At 50.8% G+C, this 14,868-nt stretch overlaps 7 protein-coding genes and 1 non-coding gene across 8 annotated transcripts; 4 read left to right on the plus strand and 4 right to left on the minus strand.

Annotated features, from left to right (window-relative positions):
* Positions 1 to 646: 646 nt before the first annotated feature.
* Positions 647 to 1,318, plus strand: BP01DRAFT_385339 (alpha-galactosidase A; the record flags this gene model as incomplete). The annotated part of the gene is made up of 1 exon (XM_025577585.1): positions 647 to 1,318. One exon carries the CDS (start codon positions 647 to 649, stop codon positions 1,316 to 1,318), a length of 672 nt encoding a protein of 223 aa, XP_025428433.1.
* Positions 1,319 to 2,768: 1,450 nt separating this feature from the next.
* Positions 2,769 to 4,112, minus strand: BP01DRAFT_359359 (glycoside hydrolase family protein). Its single transcript, XM_025575659.1, has one exon. It carries the CDS (start codon positions 3,941 to 3,943, stop codon positions 2,858 to 2,860), a length of 1,086 nt encoding a protein of 361 aa, XP_025428434.1. The 5' UTR covers positions 3,944 to 4,112; the 3' UTR covers positions 2,769 to 2,857.
* A 756-nt stretch (positions 4,113 to 4,868) lies between these two features.
* On the minus strand, positions 4,869 to 6,013 carry BP01DRAFT_404761 (isopenicillin N synthase family dioxygenase; the record flags this gene model as incomplete). The annotated part of the gene is made up of 3 exons (XM_025578714.1): positions 4,869 to 5,543; positions 5,631 to 5,798; positions 5,852 to 6,013. 3 exons carry the CDS (start codon positions 6,011 to 6,013, stop codon positions 4,869 to 4,871), a joined length of 1,005 nt encoding a protein of 334 aa, XP_025428435.1.
* Positions 6,014 to 7,210: 1,197 nt separating this feature from the next.
* BP01DRAFT_263810 (F-box protein) lies at positions 7,211 to 7,576 on the minus strand (the record flags this gene model as incomplete). The annotated part of the gene is made up of 1 exon (XM_025571331.1): positions 7,211 to 7,576. A coding segment is annotated over one exon (366 nt), but the record flags the coding sequence as incomplete, so codon positions are not given.
* A 440-nt stretch (positions 7,577 to 8,016) lies between these two features.
* Positions 8,017 to 8,089, plus strand: BP01DRAFT_t248. Its single transcript has one exon. It is a non-coding gene; the product is annotated as a tRNA-Trp (tRNA).
* A 1,678-nt stretch (positions 8,090 to 9,767) lies between these two features.
* BP01DRAFT_263163 (uncharacterized protein) lies at positions 9,768 to 10,220 on the minus strand (the record flags this gene model as incomplete). Its single annotated transcript, XM_025571326.1, has 1 exon — positions 9,768 to 10,220. A coding segment is annotated over one exon (453 nt), but the record flags the coding sequence as incomplete, so codon positions are not given.
* A 1,044-nt stretch (positions 10,221 to 11,264) lies between these two features.
* On the plus strand, positions 11,265 to 12,386 carry BP01DRAFT_303184 (oxidase ustYa family protein; the record flags this gene model as incomplete). Its single annotated transcript, XM_025572106.1, has 3 exons — positions 11,265 to 11,526; positions 11,592 to 11,860; positions 11,949 to 12,386. 3 exons carry the CDS (start codon positions 11,265 to 11,267, stop codon positions 12,384 to 12,386), a joined length of 969 nt encoding a protein of 322 aa, XP_025428438.1.
* A 677-nt stretch (positions 12,387 to 13,063) lies between these two features.
* Positions 13,064 to 14,613, plus strand: BP01DRAFT_303102 (MFS transporter; the record flags this gene model as incomplete). Its single annotated transcript, XM_025572101.1, has 2 exons — positions 13,064 to 13,418; positions 13,472 to 14,613. 2 exons carry the CDS (start codon positions 13,064 to 13,066, stop codon positions 14,611 to 14,613), a joined length of 1,497 nt encoding a protein of 498 aa, XP_025428439.1.
* Positions 14,614 to 14,868: the final 255 nt, after the last annotated feature.

The raw sequence follows: 14,868 nt of genomic DNA on the forward strand, positions 1-14,868 counted from the left end.
TTCTTTCCATTCTTTCCATTCTTTCCATTCTTTCCATTCTTTCCATTCTTTCCATTCTTTCCATTCTTTCCATTCTTTCCATTCTTTCCATTCTTATCATCCTTCCCGTTCTTTCCATCCTTTCCATCCTTTCCATCCTTTTCCATGATTGGTTACTGACTGTATGAGAAGTAACATGTCACAAATGTTGGCATTGAAATTAAAACAACGTACGTTGAGGAGCGCATTAGAATACAATTGGCTTCCAGTGATTCATAGATGCAAAATATTCATGTAAAAAGGTGTCTATTTTTCCGTTCCGACTCTTCTCCATATGACGACTTTTCTCTTTCCGCCTCTAGACTTATAAAGTCAGAGCATTAGAATCTCGTGCAACTACTAGCGATTTTCCATCCTGCCATCTTTTATTCATTGCTTCGCAACAGGGCTCAGCTTTTTTTCTTTGCCGCCCAACTCATACTATCACATTTTCACTTGTGCAAACCTCTTTCTGCTGTCGTTCAGATGACTTCAAATGACCTGATGCCCATGGTACTTTCCATGGAAGTTTCAAGTAAGGATGACAGCGAGTACAGGATTTTGGGTACATGGTTGTGTGAGGTATCTCATAATACGCGCGGGTACACTGGAACGATCAGCACTTTCCATGCCCCTTAGCTCACTGCCCGATCTTCCTGAAGATAAAACTTGGAATTTTGCCTACGTTGGTCGGGATACTTCGAGCGGCGAGCTTCAGATCGATCTACAGAAACGAAGTTTTATCGGCATTAAGGACATTTGGCATCCTTCGCTTGTTGATTGTCTCAAGTTGAGAAGAGTAAGACAACTCACCGCTACAACTTATGAGGCAGCTTACTGGAGCGCCGGAACGGCAAGCAGTTTGGAACCGAGGACCGTCATTGCAAAAGTCGCACGGTTCGAATGGGAAATACCTCGATTATCGATGGAAACTTCCATATACAAGATCCTTCAAAATACTGGTCTTGCTCCAGAGTTCGTCGGCCATGTCCACGAACATGGCCGTATTATAGGCTTCTTACTCACGAAGCTGGAAGGGCGTGAGGCAAGCATTGAGGATCTCCCATTGTGTCAGTCTGTGCTGAAACGCCTGCACGACGTTGGCATCCTTCATGGCGATGCCAACAAATACAATTTCATCGTTCATGGTGATACGGTACATTTGATTGATTTCGAGTCCAGCAAACTGTGTGATGTAGCGAGTGCATCCATGCATGCCGAGCTGGAAAGTCTACGTGAACAATTGAGAGAAGGAACAAGACGCGGAGCAGGTTTCATTCCGTTGCATCGGCTGAATTAGGGATGTAAGACATGCCCGGTCAGGTACAAGAGGATACTAAGTAGCATATGGTTCTTCATAGATATTCATACTTTTATGCACATTGCTTTCGCTGCTACTTGCTTTCTTTGACGAGCTGGGACAATACTGTTAGTATAAGACGAAGACCTTTATACAATCTATAAGCAAATCCTAAGATGTAGTACTTCAAGCTGAATCCAGAATTGAAATAGAGAAAGAAGAGAAAATGCTTTCTTATATTATAATAATACTTTATCAGTCCCTCTTTCGAGCTTACTAGAAGAACATAAAATTTGAGATTGTTTTTATGTTTGAATGTATCAAGAAACAGAGGTTGTAAATTCATTGTCGCCGAAATGGTTTTCCTTCATCTAACTTCGCGTACACCATATGATAAACAAAAAAGGTCTAGTCCACTCAATCGGTTACAGATATTGCTTCTGTGTTACAATTTGAGACTTGCAGAGTTCGCACAAAAACATTTCTTTTGGGAGGCTTCTTACTGAATAAAAACACGGCATTCGCAGAGCAAAGTAGTTATAAGGGCTAAGATGGTGAAATAGCGTGCTGAACGAATAGCTTTCGCGAGGCCAAAGGTGCCAGTTGATTGTCTTAAGATATTGTTGCTGTCGGACATGGACTCTTGACCAGACCGACATCCTTCCTTCTTCTGTCTTATGACAACCCTTCCTTCCTTGTCCTACCATCCTGTATCCTGTATTTAAGATCTCGCGTAGCGGGGGAGAATAATGGAACAACTTCGCATGGTCATAACGTCTTGACGCCTCGGCGTCTAAAAGAGGGCTTCAGGCCCAACGTATCAACTACAGTTGCTGATCTGCCTAATCCGCGAGTCACCTGCCCCCTAAATGGGAGGTCGCGGCCTGCTCGCTTGTCTATCACGTGACTAATGCCTAAGGCCTACTATATAGATTTCCCTTCGCGATTATACGCGAAGGTTGGAAGGGTTGGTTCAGCCCTTACAGATATATAATTAGAGTAATTATTACTTTTCTAATTTTTAGTTTTAGAGTAATCTAGAATTACTGAGAAATTACTTAGGATATATACTTTCATACTTCTCCCACACTCTAGACTACTTAGAGAGCAAAAAGTGGCGCCACGTTCAGCCTAAAGCAGAAAAGAAAAGTCATTGGATTTCCGCAGCAATCCAGTTCGTTAGTAGTCCTAGTCAGCGGATGGAATTAGTTAGGGCTGAAAACTGCCACGCGGCCTCCCGCGGTCGGCCCCGATCTAGACTTGCTCCGATTTGGTGCCTCCCCCCGATGACTGCCAGGACCTCTGGGTAGCTTCTCTGAAGAATGATCAAACGATGGTTGTTCCATGCTCGAGTAGGTTATCCCCACAACACAAATCAGAATAACTTAGGTGGTTACTCATAACTATAGTGCTGCAAGTCCTGTAGCATGGTTTACAATAGGAAGAAATCTTAGATAAGTTTGAATGATTTGTATATTGCAAAACTGAGATTCTCTAGCAAAAGTCACCTCTTCTACCAGCGCGACATACATCAAAAGACTAAGAGTGCTGAATGGGAGGCAACAGTGCGATCTTAGCGTCCCAAGTGACCGAGAAGGAGTCGGAGGTGGAAGAGGACTCGGTGGAGGACGACTCGGATGAGGACGACTCAGATGATGAAGTGGACCAGGAGGTAGAAGTTGAAGAAGCGGCCGAGGAAGCTGCGGACGATGCCGACGACGATGCAGACGACGATGCCGACGACGAGGAAGACGAGGTAGAGGACGCAGAAGAGGTCGAGGTGGAGCTAGAGGAAGACGAGCTGGACATGTAGGCACCACCGACCGAGTTGACTGCATCATCTGTCAACAGGTAGTTGTTGGCACAGTAAAAGAAAGCATAGCGCGCCACAGATGACTGAGACTCCAGCCAGGAGACCGCCTCCTCGAGGAAGCTGACGGTGGTCGAGGCGTCGGAGATGCCACTGGTGTCGGCATCGAGGCCGAACTCGGTGAGCCAGACCTCGGAGATGTCATAGTCGGCGGCCGTCTCGATCGCCTCTTCGACGAAGGTCTTGAGCTCGTCCACCGAGTCGCCGTACCAGTGCACCGCGAGGGCGGAGATGTTGCAGGACGAGCAGTCGCTCATGAAGCTCTTGAACCAGTCCAGACCCTCGCCACTGCTACTGGAAGAAGTCACCGCCGGGCTGACCAACTTGGCGCTGCCAGCGTAGGGAGTGATGTACTCGGCGTAGAGCGCGGCAGCCGTAGCAGCGGTCATATCCGCCTGCGACGACATGTCGGGCTCGTTGAAACCCAGGATATACGAACTGCCCGACGACAGCGCCGTCTCCACCGCATCCGTCCAGCCACTGACATAGTCCGAGCCAGAGCCCCAAAGCATGGGGACATACTCCACGTCCGACGGCATGTCGCCACCCACGGAGCTACCCCAGTTGTAAGACCACGACACCGTACCAGACGCGTCGTCAGCCAAAGTGCTCACCAGGGTCGCATCATTGTATGCAGCACCGAGTTTGCTGCTGCTGGAGCGCTTCTGAACGCTCGTCTTCCGGGTCTGAACCGGGAAAGCAACTGCCGAAGCAGCGAGCAGACCCGCGGACAGAAGATGAGTAAAGGAGGGCATCTTGCGGAGGCTGGAGGCGAGAAAGGATTGAAAAGATTGGATAGTTATGTTATCGCGACGTGCGGAAATGACTGTCTGGAGGCAAACGAATGGCCGAGGGCAGTAAAATGAAAGACTGTTGGGTGCACAGCACACAACGAGAACAAGGAATGGAATGGTAACGCAGGAGTTGACCAGCTAGCAGAGGAAAAGCCCGGTGAAGCAGGGGAAGGGGGTACGTTATTATATAGGCAGATGAGCCCTAACTCCAGAGTTGACCGTCGGTCCGCCCGGCGCAGCGGCCAACGAACCACACCACATGGGTGGATGCCTGGCTGAATGTCTACGATCTAGAATAACTTACAATTGTACCATCTTATGACCGCCCCGCTGCTGCGTAATGCGATGGTTGGACTTGTCGACTAGCCCTAAGCGACATGGTGGGGCGAGTGGTTGAAGGATGCTCCAAGGCCTCACTGACAGAGGACTAGATTCCGCAGTGACAGGCTGAAAGCAGCCATGCGACGGACGCAGACATGTTTAGCGAGTCTTCCGTTGTGGGTCTGTCACAACTCACCTATCGTAAGTCTAGATCCATGAGCTTCCATTCTTATCGTTGGGCGAAAATCACTTCTGAACGATAACGATTGGAGAATCCCGAGGGAACCCAAATTAGCCCCAAACAAAGATGAAACACTGACATACGTAAGCCTGTCAGTGCACCGGCCATGCGTTCTCGTTCTTGTTTTTGAACAATTCCAGAAAAATTCTATTCTCATTGGTTGCTTCGATATATATTGCCAAAAAGCAATTGTCTAGATCATTAGTGATGTTCTGTACAGTACGATGAATCCGAACAAGATCGAGAAAATCCCTCCCCCCCCCCTCCAGCCCCCACATCGCCTTCTTCTCTTCTATCCAACCACATTCCCTGTCTTCCAGTTAATCAACCAGCATAAGTGCGCACTAGCTTGCGCTGATTGTACTCCAACATAGTCCAACCATCAGTGTACTTGGCCTGTTCACCGGGCCGCACAAACTCCGGCAGTGTGTCCACCAGGACATGGCGATCGGGCTTCCCAAAGTACGCCACCGAATGCCGGCGAGGAAGCATCGCATCTCCCGCCTCTCCATTCGCATTCATGGTCTCCGGCACAGTGACCCGGTGGTTTGCCGACCGTAGCACCCCGTTCGTCCATCGCTGCAGACAGTCTCCAACGTTGACGATCACTTCGTAGACATTTTCCGACTCGACCGGAATGAACTGCCCTGAGTGGCGTTGATCCTCCACCTGCAATCCCCCCACGGCATCCTGAAGCAGCAGAGTCAGGGTTCCAAAGTCCGAATGCTCGCCGATGCGCTTGCCCGCCCGCATTGTGTGGCATGGAATCGCCGGGTAATGCAGCAGGCGGAGCTCGCTGGTGTTGGTCTGATGTTTGGCGATGAGATGGTCCGCCGACAGCCCAACTGCCGTGGTAATGGCGCGCACCAGGTCGGCATGGAGTTCATGGAATCGGTCATAGATGTCTTCCATGAAGGCACGAAAGCCCGGTAGATCGGTCTCCTCCACCCATCGATTCGGGAAGAGAGTATCGTTGGCTGCGCCTTGGTCGAAGGATTCCTGCATGAGCCATTGGGTGAGTTATCAACTGCGTTATCTTTTGTTCAGTTGTTGTTGTTGTTGTTGTGGTGGTGGTGAAAAGCTTACGCGATATTCCTGGTAGCCATCGGTTCGCCGTTGGTGGCCGTTTTCGTCCTCGGAGCCCTGCCATAGTGTTTCTTTGCCCACTGCACTCCATCCGCGATGGGGATTGGGCGCTGCAGGGTGCGCCGCTTGACTCTTAATGGAGTCGGGCAGCTCAAAGAACTGTCGGTTCTTCAGACACTCAGCTTTTCCTCTTGGATTCTTCACATCCGGGAGCCACTCACAAACTCAAACAACCGGTCAATCGTCTCCTGAGAGAGGGAGGTGTTACGGATCTTGGCAAATCCGTGCACTGAGAGCGTTTCACAGAGTTCCTCGCTGAAATGTTGACGGACTTGCGGATCGTCGCTGCAATAGCGTTTGAAGTCCAAGGTTTTGATCGACATGATGCGTAGAAGGTCCTTCAAAGAAGTAAGACTTAAGTCATGTACAATACATCAGGTTGGTTCCGAGGCGGATGGATTGGAAACCAAGTGGCTGGGTTTGCGTCGGGCAAGCTTTAAATAAAGGCAAACGCTGCCGTGTGTGACATGTCAACATGATAGGTGTGTACTGGCGGAGCACTATTATCTATTGACTGTATGAGCTCATCCACTTCTCGACGATGGTGTTGTTTGTGAGGCCAGATTCCTTTTTCCTGATTCGATTGGTCTATTCGCTCGCTTACGGCGTTGTTTGTTTGCTCCGCGTGTGATGGTGGATTTCCATTGGTAACCGCCAGAGATCAACTTGTAGGGATGAGTGATCACCGATTACTTTGCGCGGGGACTAGTATGAGCATCCCAGCAGCATGGATGGCTCTGAACCACTAAGAATTATGGTGAAAAGGATTCGAAAAGCGACACCTTCCGCCCTCTCCGCCTCGATCATCCCGAGCTTGTGTAGACCGCATCTTAAGATATTCAGTATGCGCTGCTGTTTTCGTTTCCCATTTGTAAGGGAAGCATCAAAGATCAGACAGTCTCCCACCTCGGGTGGGAGGAATGCATGTATGACTGGTAGCAATCACCACCATCTTCTCCGAGCGCGAACCCTTTCCTAGGTTTGTCTTGGTCGATTGTGATTGCCTCCTGCATCATCCCCCCGGACACTCGCTTCTTCTACGCCCTTGGACGCGCCCAAGCCTCTCGAGCCTCGTGATATTCCGACCATGCAATTTGTCCTTCCTCGACGAGTTCCACATCCGGTAACTCCCAGAAGTCCCCGGGCGTGTGCTCGTAGTCGAATGCGGTTGCAAGGCTCATTTTAAACGCCTCTTCGTCCTGAACCTTTGTCCCCTGCCAGCACCAGCCCCTGGGTTTTCCCCGCACAAAGCGATTCGAGTACAGAACGACCCCCGAGTCTTGAACCAGACGCTCTAGTAACTCCCGCATGGTGGGCAGCAGGTTGCTCTGGAACGCCTCGGGGACGTAATCTCTCCACAGCATGTGGGCCGTTGTGCCCTGGATCAATGACACGGGAAACCGAGTTAGCAGATACTCCCACAGCTGCGCCATCCGCAGGCCCCCGTCTCGTGCAGTACACTTGTATGCCGCATAGGGCAAGCTTCTGTCGCGGTAGAGCATAACGACGTGCATGTGCAGCACCGGCGGCTGGCGGATGAGCATGCGGCGCCAACTGGCATCTGTGCGGGTGTAGGCGGCCTGTTTGCGGGGGTTCCAGATCATGTCCAGGTATCTGAAGGTTAGGTTGCGGAATCCGCTCTTCTCTGCGAGCGCGACTCTACCGGGCAGGGGTGGTGGGCTGGGTGGGAAAACCAGTGGGAAGACTTCGGCTAGGAGGGGGTTAGGAACGGGCGGGCCGTGCATCCTGGGTCTGAAGAAGAGTTTCTCTTGGAGGCGACAAGACTGGGTGATTAGGGCTCTCCATTCGTGGCAGACGAGCTGAGCGGCGGTGAGAAGTGTGCGCATGTCGAGTTGGAGGAGGATTGACTCTAGGATTTCTGGAATCAGAAAGCATAATGGGGTGTGGTGTGATTCTGCTGTGGAAGCTGCGTAATTTGTATTCATGTTGCTGGATGATTGCATGGAGATCATGATAGACCTGGTGCGGAGACCTTGTGTGTTCGTGGAGGGTATCCCCCTTTTAGTACCAGTGCCTGTATCGCAAATAAACCGAGCAGAACGCAAAGTGGGAAATATATAGCGACCGCAGCACTTGTGCCAAACAGGGACTTTTGACACAGCCTCCTTTCTAGGCCCAATTCAATTAATAGTCACTTACAAACCTACAACAATCTAGTGTCTGATTAAGAAAGCTTAGCATAAATCTAGTGTAAGCAAGGGTTTGTTTAACGACTTGTTGAAGCCTGACTGGGATCCATGGCTCGTGGAGTCTACATGTAGTGCTGGATTATGGTTTTAAGCAAGAAGTAAGCTTTCACCCATATGGGCCTATGGCGCAATTGGTAGCGCGTACGACTCCAGATCGTAAGGTTGCCTGATCGAGCCGGGCTGGGCTCATATTCTTTTGTTTGTTTTTTGATTTGTCTTTGTTCTTTCTCCGCCTGCCGCCTGTAAGGACTGCCGTACAACATCCCCTTCGGATAATCCAATGCGCGCCGATGCCTCTTCACATCCCGCCTGCAACAAATCACGATAAGGGATAGTCCTGGCTGTAGAAAACCTCCAAGCAGAAGCACCTCCCCTTCCGCAGCATATGATCCATTGTCACCGAGCTTCTCGATCAGGGTCGTATAGTAGAGAGGGTTTTCCAAATATACCTGAGCAAGCCGGCGAGACTGTATACTATCTTCCAGTAAGGAGATTAGTTATTCTCACCAAGTTACCCATATATAACTAACCTTAAGCTCTAAATCTCAAGTACTAGTTGTTGACGCTCGACATAATTTCTACCACTATACTATCAAGTACATACGACCACAGGGTGTGGAAAATAGGGCTTCCCGTCCGCTCAGCCGTACACAAGCCACACGCCGGGAGGTTAGTAGTTGGGTGGGTGACCACCAGCGAATCCCTTCTGTTGTATGTTTTTTGTCCATTTCCTATTTTTACTGCAAAATATTCCAAACCATAACCCAGTTCATTCGGTAGCTTCTAATTATAACTACGCTGCCCAGCCGACGGGTTCTGGCCAGGTCGAGACCTCCCTCGTCGAGCCTTGCCACAAATCAGTCTACTTCCTGCCTACTGTCCCCTCTTTTACCTCATTTTTCTGTGCTGTTAACCACCATCCCTCTTCCCCCTAATTCCTGTTTCGTATTAAGCACAAGTTGATTATCACTAGAACTTGATTTAAAATGGACTAAGCCAGACAGCGGTAAGTATGTATATATAATACAAACCCTCCCGTTGCCTTACCAAGGGCTTATTGCCCTTCATAGTGGAACATTCGTTACGATTGTAACCGGCCACTACTCGGCCACGTAGACTGACAGATGTGCTCTCTGGGCTGGAGAATAAACCGTAGCAAGAATCAGTCGAGCAGAGTCGATCAGATTGGGAGTTTGCAGGTGAGGAGAAATAGGCAGATGTGTAGTATTCTTGTTTAGACCTTTCGATTGTTGTCCTCAGACATAAACCTAAGGGACCGACTATCTCCCCATTGGAGGGAAGTGGCAGCGGCACGAACAACTTGCACCGAGTAGCTGACCATATGATGCATAACAGTTATCATGACATGACTGGAGTTGCTATTGCTTTGATTACGAGATGTGGAAAGATTATTCCCCGGAGACGAAGTCCCCCCTCGGCGATTCAGCGCAGCGCGAGTTTAATTCCCCGACTCCGTGGGCACCAATTGTGCTACGCAGATTGATGAAGCGGCGAGATGAAGTTATATCCGGACTCAATGCGAGTGCTCACGGGTACTTTCCATTCAATTCTGCCGATGGCATGACATAGAGTGCACAGAAAGTCAAAAAAATCACATCAATCAACGCAAACAATCAACATGCCAAATCGAATCCAGTGCACGCAACTCCACCTCGTCTGCCTTTCCCAGACTGTTCCTCCTCAATGCATGGCAAGCGGCAGGAGCGGGCCTTGTTGGAAGAACAAGAAGATGTTTCCTCGACCGACAGATCAATCGTCCAGACTACGCCTCACTGTTGACGACTTCTTCATCACGCTTCTGAGGCTCATCGTAGTGAGTGTAGAAGAACCGCTTGTCGAGAGAGCGCTCATCGCGCTTCTCAGGCTCTTCATAGTGGGTATAGTAGAAACGCGGGTCCAGGGCGCCCTCCTCGCGTTTCGCGGGCTCAACGTAGTGAGTATAATAGAAACGCTTGTCGAGAGAGCCTTCATCGCGCTTCTCCGGAGCAGTGTAGCGGGTATAGTAGAAACGCTTGTCGAGGGCGCCCTCCTCGCGCTTCTCAGGCTCTTCATAGTGGGTATAGTAGAAACGCGGGTCCAGGGCGCCCTCCTCGCGTTTCGCGGGCTCAACGTAGTGAGTATAATAGAAACGCTTGTCGAGAGAGCCTTCATCGCGCTTCTCCGGAGCAGTGTAGCGGGTATAGTAGAAGCGTTTGTCCAGGTGTTCGGAAGCCGGCTCGACCTGGTCACTGTTTGAGACAGGAAGACCAAAGGTGAAGCCCGCGGCTCCGAAAAGAGCGACAAGAGAAGAGAACCTCATCTTGATATTAGCTATCAGCGGCTCGTTATAACAAAAGCGTGGCGAGACAAAAGCTGTGGAGGAATGAGAGATTGGCCTGAAGGGGATCAGCTAGAGCTCTATATATGCTCTTCAATAGCACGCCCCCATTGCATGATTCGCTGAGGGATTCCCACAATTACCAAGCAACTGCGGTGAGCCTTGGTCATTCTACTACCAGTCGGCTGTTCCGAGGAAAGTTGCTCGATCCCTGCGCGGTAAATACTTCGTGGCAATTTTCATCATTCTATACACGGGGCGTGGTGTCCGATCGGACACATGTCGAATCTTTGCTGCTCTTCATGCTACACATGATCTCGTATATGCCTCTCTCATGCAATGATGTTGAATCGAATGCCATGTCGCTTACGTGCTCGCCGGCGAGAGATTGTTGCGCCTGGGCCAGGACCAGTTCCTGCAGGCAGAGGGCACGAATGTCAACCGGGATTTGTACTTATGACTAGTGCTCAGACCACGACATCAGCTCAAGACCGGAGTAGGGCTGATATCAGGTCTCCCCACTACAGCAATGTTCCAGTAAGGTTGACCAGCAGGGTTCAATGATCCAGGAGTATTTGTTCCATGACACACCCAAGGAGCTACAGGATCTTGTAACAGCGTGACATGACCCAGAAGGACAGACATGAACTACACATCGTTGTTTTGGTTCCCACTAGATCTCGTATCACGCGGATCGCTGTGTTAAACCACTGTTTCCAATTGAACTGCAGGTGCGACGACTGTAATCAGCACATGAAATGTGGTGTATATACCTTCATGCTGGGTTCTCCCGGCTCAAGGGGTTTGTCACCACGACGCCTGCTTTGCATCAGCATCGTGGCTCCTCGGCCCCAAATACGATGATGCCATCCTTTCTCTTCTCACTTGCTTAGCCGCTAGTTGGTGATCAACCTCGCGGCATTGTTCTGTGTATAGTTCCGTCAGAGAAATAGCCCTACCCTCTCCTGCGTTGAGCATCTTGTGTACTAGAGGACCTTGTGCCTTCATTCAGCAGACGTGTTCGGCATGGGGTGCTTCAGATCCCTCAATTCAGGATTCAAATTTCGTGCCGTCCAGAGCAAAAGTTGCGATGATGATGAGGAGGATATCGAGTCTGAAGAGCTGCTTACAAAAAGAAGTCATCCGGAACGCCTTTCCAAGGCCTGGATCTACCTGACAATTGCCAATGCAATTATCTTGAGTAGCACTATTGCTATAGTCATTGGTGCGAGGAGCAGTTCCTGGAAGGCAGAGAAGAATGCTCTCCTGAGGCCAGTATCATGGTGGTGTAAGTCTCCACCCCCCCCCTAAACCGGGGTCCTCGCCTTTTTAACCAACGTTTCCACACCCAAGCGCCCGTCTTGGATGACATCGAGATCCCGAGTTATGAAACTACCATTAACGGGACCCTTTTCGCCCTTCCTGAAATCTCAATCGCCCGCGAGGAGCCCAGCGCCGCGAATGATGCCGCGTGGGCACGCTATGAAAATGTTCTGACCCACGTTATCACTCGCGACCAAGTCATCAAGCTGGGCAAGGATCCCGAAACCGTCGCACGCTTTGATAACGAGTACTGGGGGATGGGCGACGATGCTTACATGGCTCAGCTCGATGTGATGCATGTGAGTTACTCCCCTCTCCTCTCTGGATGTTTGCCGTCCTGCTATGAAAGGTAGGTCCATTGGGTCTTGATCTAACGCGGGCTTACAGCAAATTCATTGTCTAAATCTACTGCGCAAGTCCGCCTTCGCCGACTACCCTGGCTATGAGCCCGAGCTTGACGTCAAAGACAAGATGTGGTGGATTCACCTGGGCCATTGCACCGACATCCTATTGCAGAACATCAGATGCAATGCCAATACAGAGGTTTTAACCTTAGACTGGGTGGAAGATCGGGGTAATCCGTGGCCGGACTTCAGCATCAATCGCAAATGTCGAGATTTTGATGCCTTGCTGCACTGGCAACATGATAACGCTGTTGACGTGGACAAATATGATGCCATGCCAGTGCCCAAGAATGCATTTGTGTGGCCGTCCCCGTGGAAGAAGCAAGATTACGAACTCGGGGTGAAGCTGGGGGACCATCATTTTCAGGAAGGGGAAGTTCTCCGTGACCCCCACGAGCATCATGCCCATCAGGCACCGTGACTCTGCGGGCAGAACCAATTTGTGATAGCTACGAGACTCAGATCCATACAAGTCGTATGTTATTAGTGATCTACCATGGTTGTTTGTATGCATTGCGCGTAGAGCTAGAAGTTTGCCGTGTTCAAGTTGCTTTTTGTCTGGTTGGCAGGAACATAGCAGGAGCAGGATATATTGGGCGTCTGTGAATATACGTACTGATGGTAGTACTAGTAGATTAGCTATCTGGCTTATAGGTTTCTATCCTCCTAAAGTTCAATTGCCTCGTGCGCCTGGCAAGTCAGCTGCAGAGTGTTCGCGCATCATCAAGATTGAAATGGCAGCCCTATGCCAAGATATCCCTTATGCCTCTTACATGGCAAGCAAACATGCGTGAGTGAAATGATCAGCGACAGGGCTGTTCTCCGGTCTGACCCAACAAGGATTCCGTTCAAGGCCGCCCATGGCGCTATGAATGACCAGAATTGCTAGTCTTTGTGACCAAGACACTTTCTCCTAGCAGCATCACGCTCCACAGACACATTGATGAAATAGTCACCGCCGATCCCCTCCCATCTGCCGATCAAAGAGTCTCTCCGAGCTATATGAGCCAACCGTGCTGGCGCTATCACCTCGTAAACCCCGTCCATCTGAGCTTTTCTTTTTGTGCCAACTCTGCCTGGCACGCCGTGTCACTCAGAATGTCTATTCCTGATGCACTTACAGAGTCAGGCCTCCCGAACAATGTCGATGAACCGTTTCTCCCCTCCAAGCAGATAGACGATCCGAGGGAAAAGATACCACCACACATGCGTCGCCGCCTGCTCGTCTCATTGATCGCTATTCTCCTATCCTTCCAAATCGGAGGCCAGATGATCGGGGGCCCCATGGTGCGGGTGATCGAGATGATTGCTTGCAACAACTATTGGCGTCGGCAGGACCCAGCGCGACTACCCATGGCCGGCCATCTGCCAGAACACTTGTGCAAAGCAGCAGAGGTGCAGACCGAGGTTGCCACAGTGAAAGGCTATTCGGACTTGCTTGAGGGGCTACTCTGTTTGTCGTCGCCCGGGCTCCAAGTTATGCGCTGGTGCTGACCTCACCTACAGGCGCCATCTGCGCCATCCCTTACGGGCTGTTGGCCGATCGATATGGGCGCCGACGAGCCATCCGCCTCACTGTGCCTGGATATCTGTTGAATGCGGTCATCACCAACTCCGTCTTGTGGTTCTCTGATACCTTTCCCCTCCGGGCGATTTGGTTTGCCGCAGTCAGTTGGATCATCGGTGGCGGGCCAGTGGTAGCAGTCGTTGCAATCTGGGCCATGCTGGCCGATATCACAACCGACGCGCAGCGCGCAACACTATTCTTCCGCATCGGACTCGCCAATCAAGTGACAAGTTTTCTTGCCAGCCTGATCAGCGCCGGACTCATGGCCGTCGATCCTTGGATCCCCTTGCTGATCGGTTGCGGGGCTGTGACCATGGGCTTAGGGTGTGCGCTTTCACTTCCAGAGACCATGAATCTGTCGGTCAAGACAACAGCATCGCCAGAGCCGGGCTTGGGGCCGTTAGGGACCTCCGGTGATACATCATTCGTGGAGCCCGTATGCACATCACGCCCATGGCCAGCAACAATCACGCGTCTCGTGCAACCATACCTCTTTATCTGCCACCCCCGGTTGCTCTTGCTTCTATGCGCTCTGAGCACGGGCGAGCTCGCGCAGCGCTCCTCTTCGTTTCTCACACAGCACATCTCGACTCGCTTTGGCTGGACCTTAGCGCAAGCGCATTTCCTGGTCTCCTTCTACGCGGCGGTTACCATTCTCGTGTTTCTTGTTCTGCTTCCGTACCTGTCCAAGAGGATCTTGCGTCATCTTTCTCTTCCCATGATCGAGCTCCAGATTGCCCGTCTCAGCACTATCACTCTGCTCTTGGGGTCAATTGGGATTGGCACTTCGCCATCCGTCCTGGTCCTGGTTTCAAGCTTGTCGGTCTACGCTACCGGGGCCGGGTTTGCCCTGGCCATCCGGTCTCTCGTCACGGCACTGGTCAAACAAGAGGAGACCGCACGGCTCTATTCAGCGGTCGAGTTGGTCCAGTACGTGGGGACTATCCTGGGTAGTCTGTGCTTTACAAATGTTTTCCGGCTGGGAATCAACTCCGGTGGGTTAGGGTCGGGGTGGGTCTGGGTCTTGGGCAGTCTGCTTTACGCCTCGGTGGGCGTAGCGCTTGCATTTGTACGGGTATAGGCTTGCATGGGCCGTATTCAGACATTCAGAAACTCATGGAGGGATTTGTCGAGGGTAGCTTATCGTTCGGGTCTCATTGTGCATAACTACAAAAGCCGCCGTGACCTTGAGTGTTTACTAATTACTCACTGTTCTCTGAACTATGATTTGATATCACTCCACTTTCTAAATGCATCAGGTTCCCATCAAGACCGAGACCGAGAACTAACAGCCTCATAAGCCTCGAGAAGCACATGCCCACTTCATCGCCAGATC

This window comes from Aspergillus saccharolyticus, assembly GCF_003184585.1.
Source record: "Aspergillus saccharolyticus JOP 1030-1 unplaced genomic scaffold BP01scaffold_34, whole genome shotgun sequence".
Classification (NCBI taxonomy): Eukaryota; Fungi; Ascomycota; class Eurotiomycetes; order Eurotiales; family Aspergillaceae; genus Aspergillus; species Aspergillus saccharolyticus.

Bases quoted from the DNA above. Each gene is read 5' to 3' on its own strand.
- BP01DRAFT_359359 (XM_025575659.1), bottom strand. From the start codon at position 3,943: ATGCCCTCCTTTACTCATCTTCTGTCCGCGGGTCTGCTCGCTGCTTCG.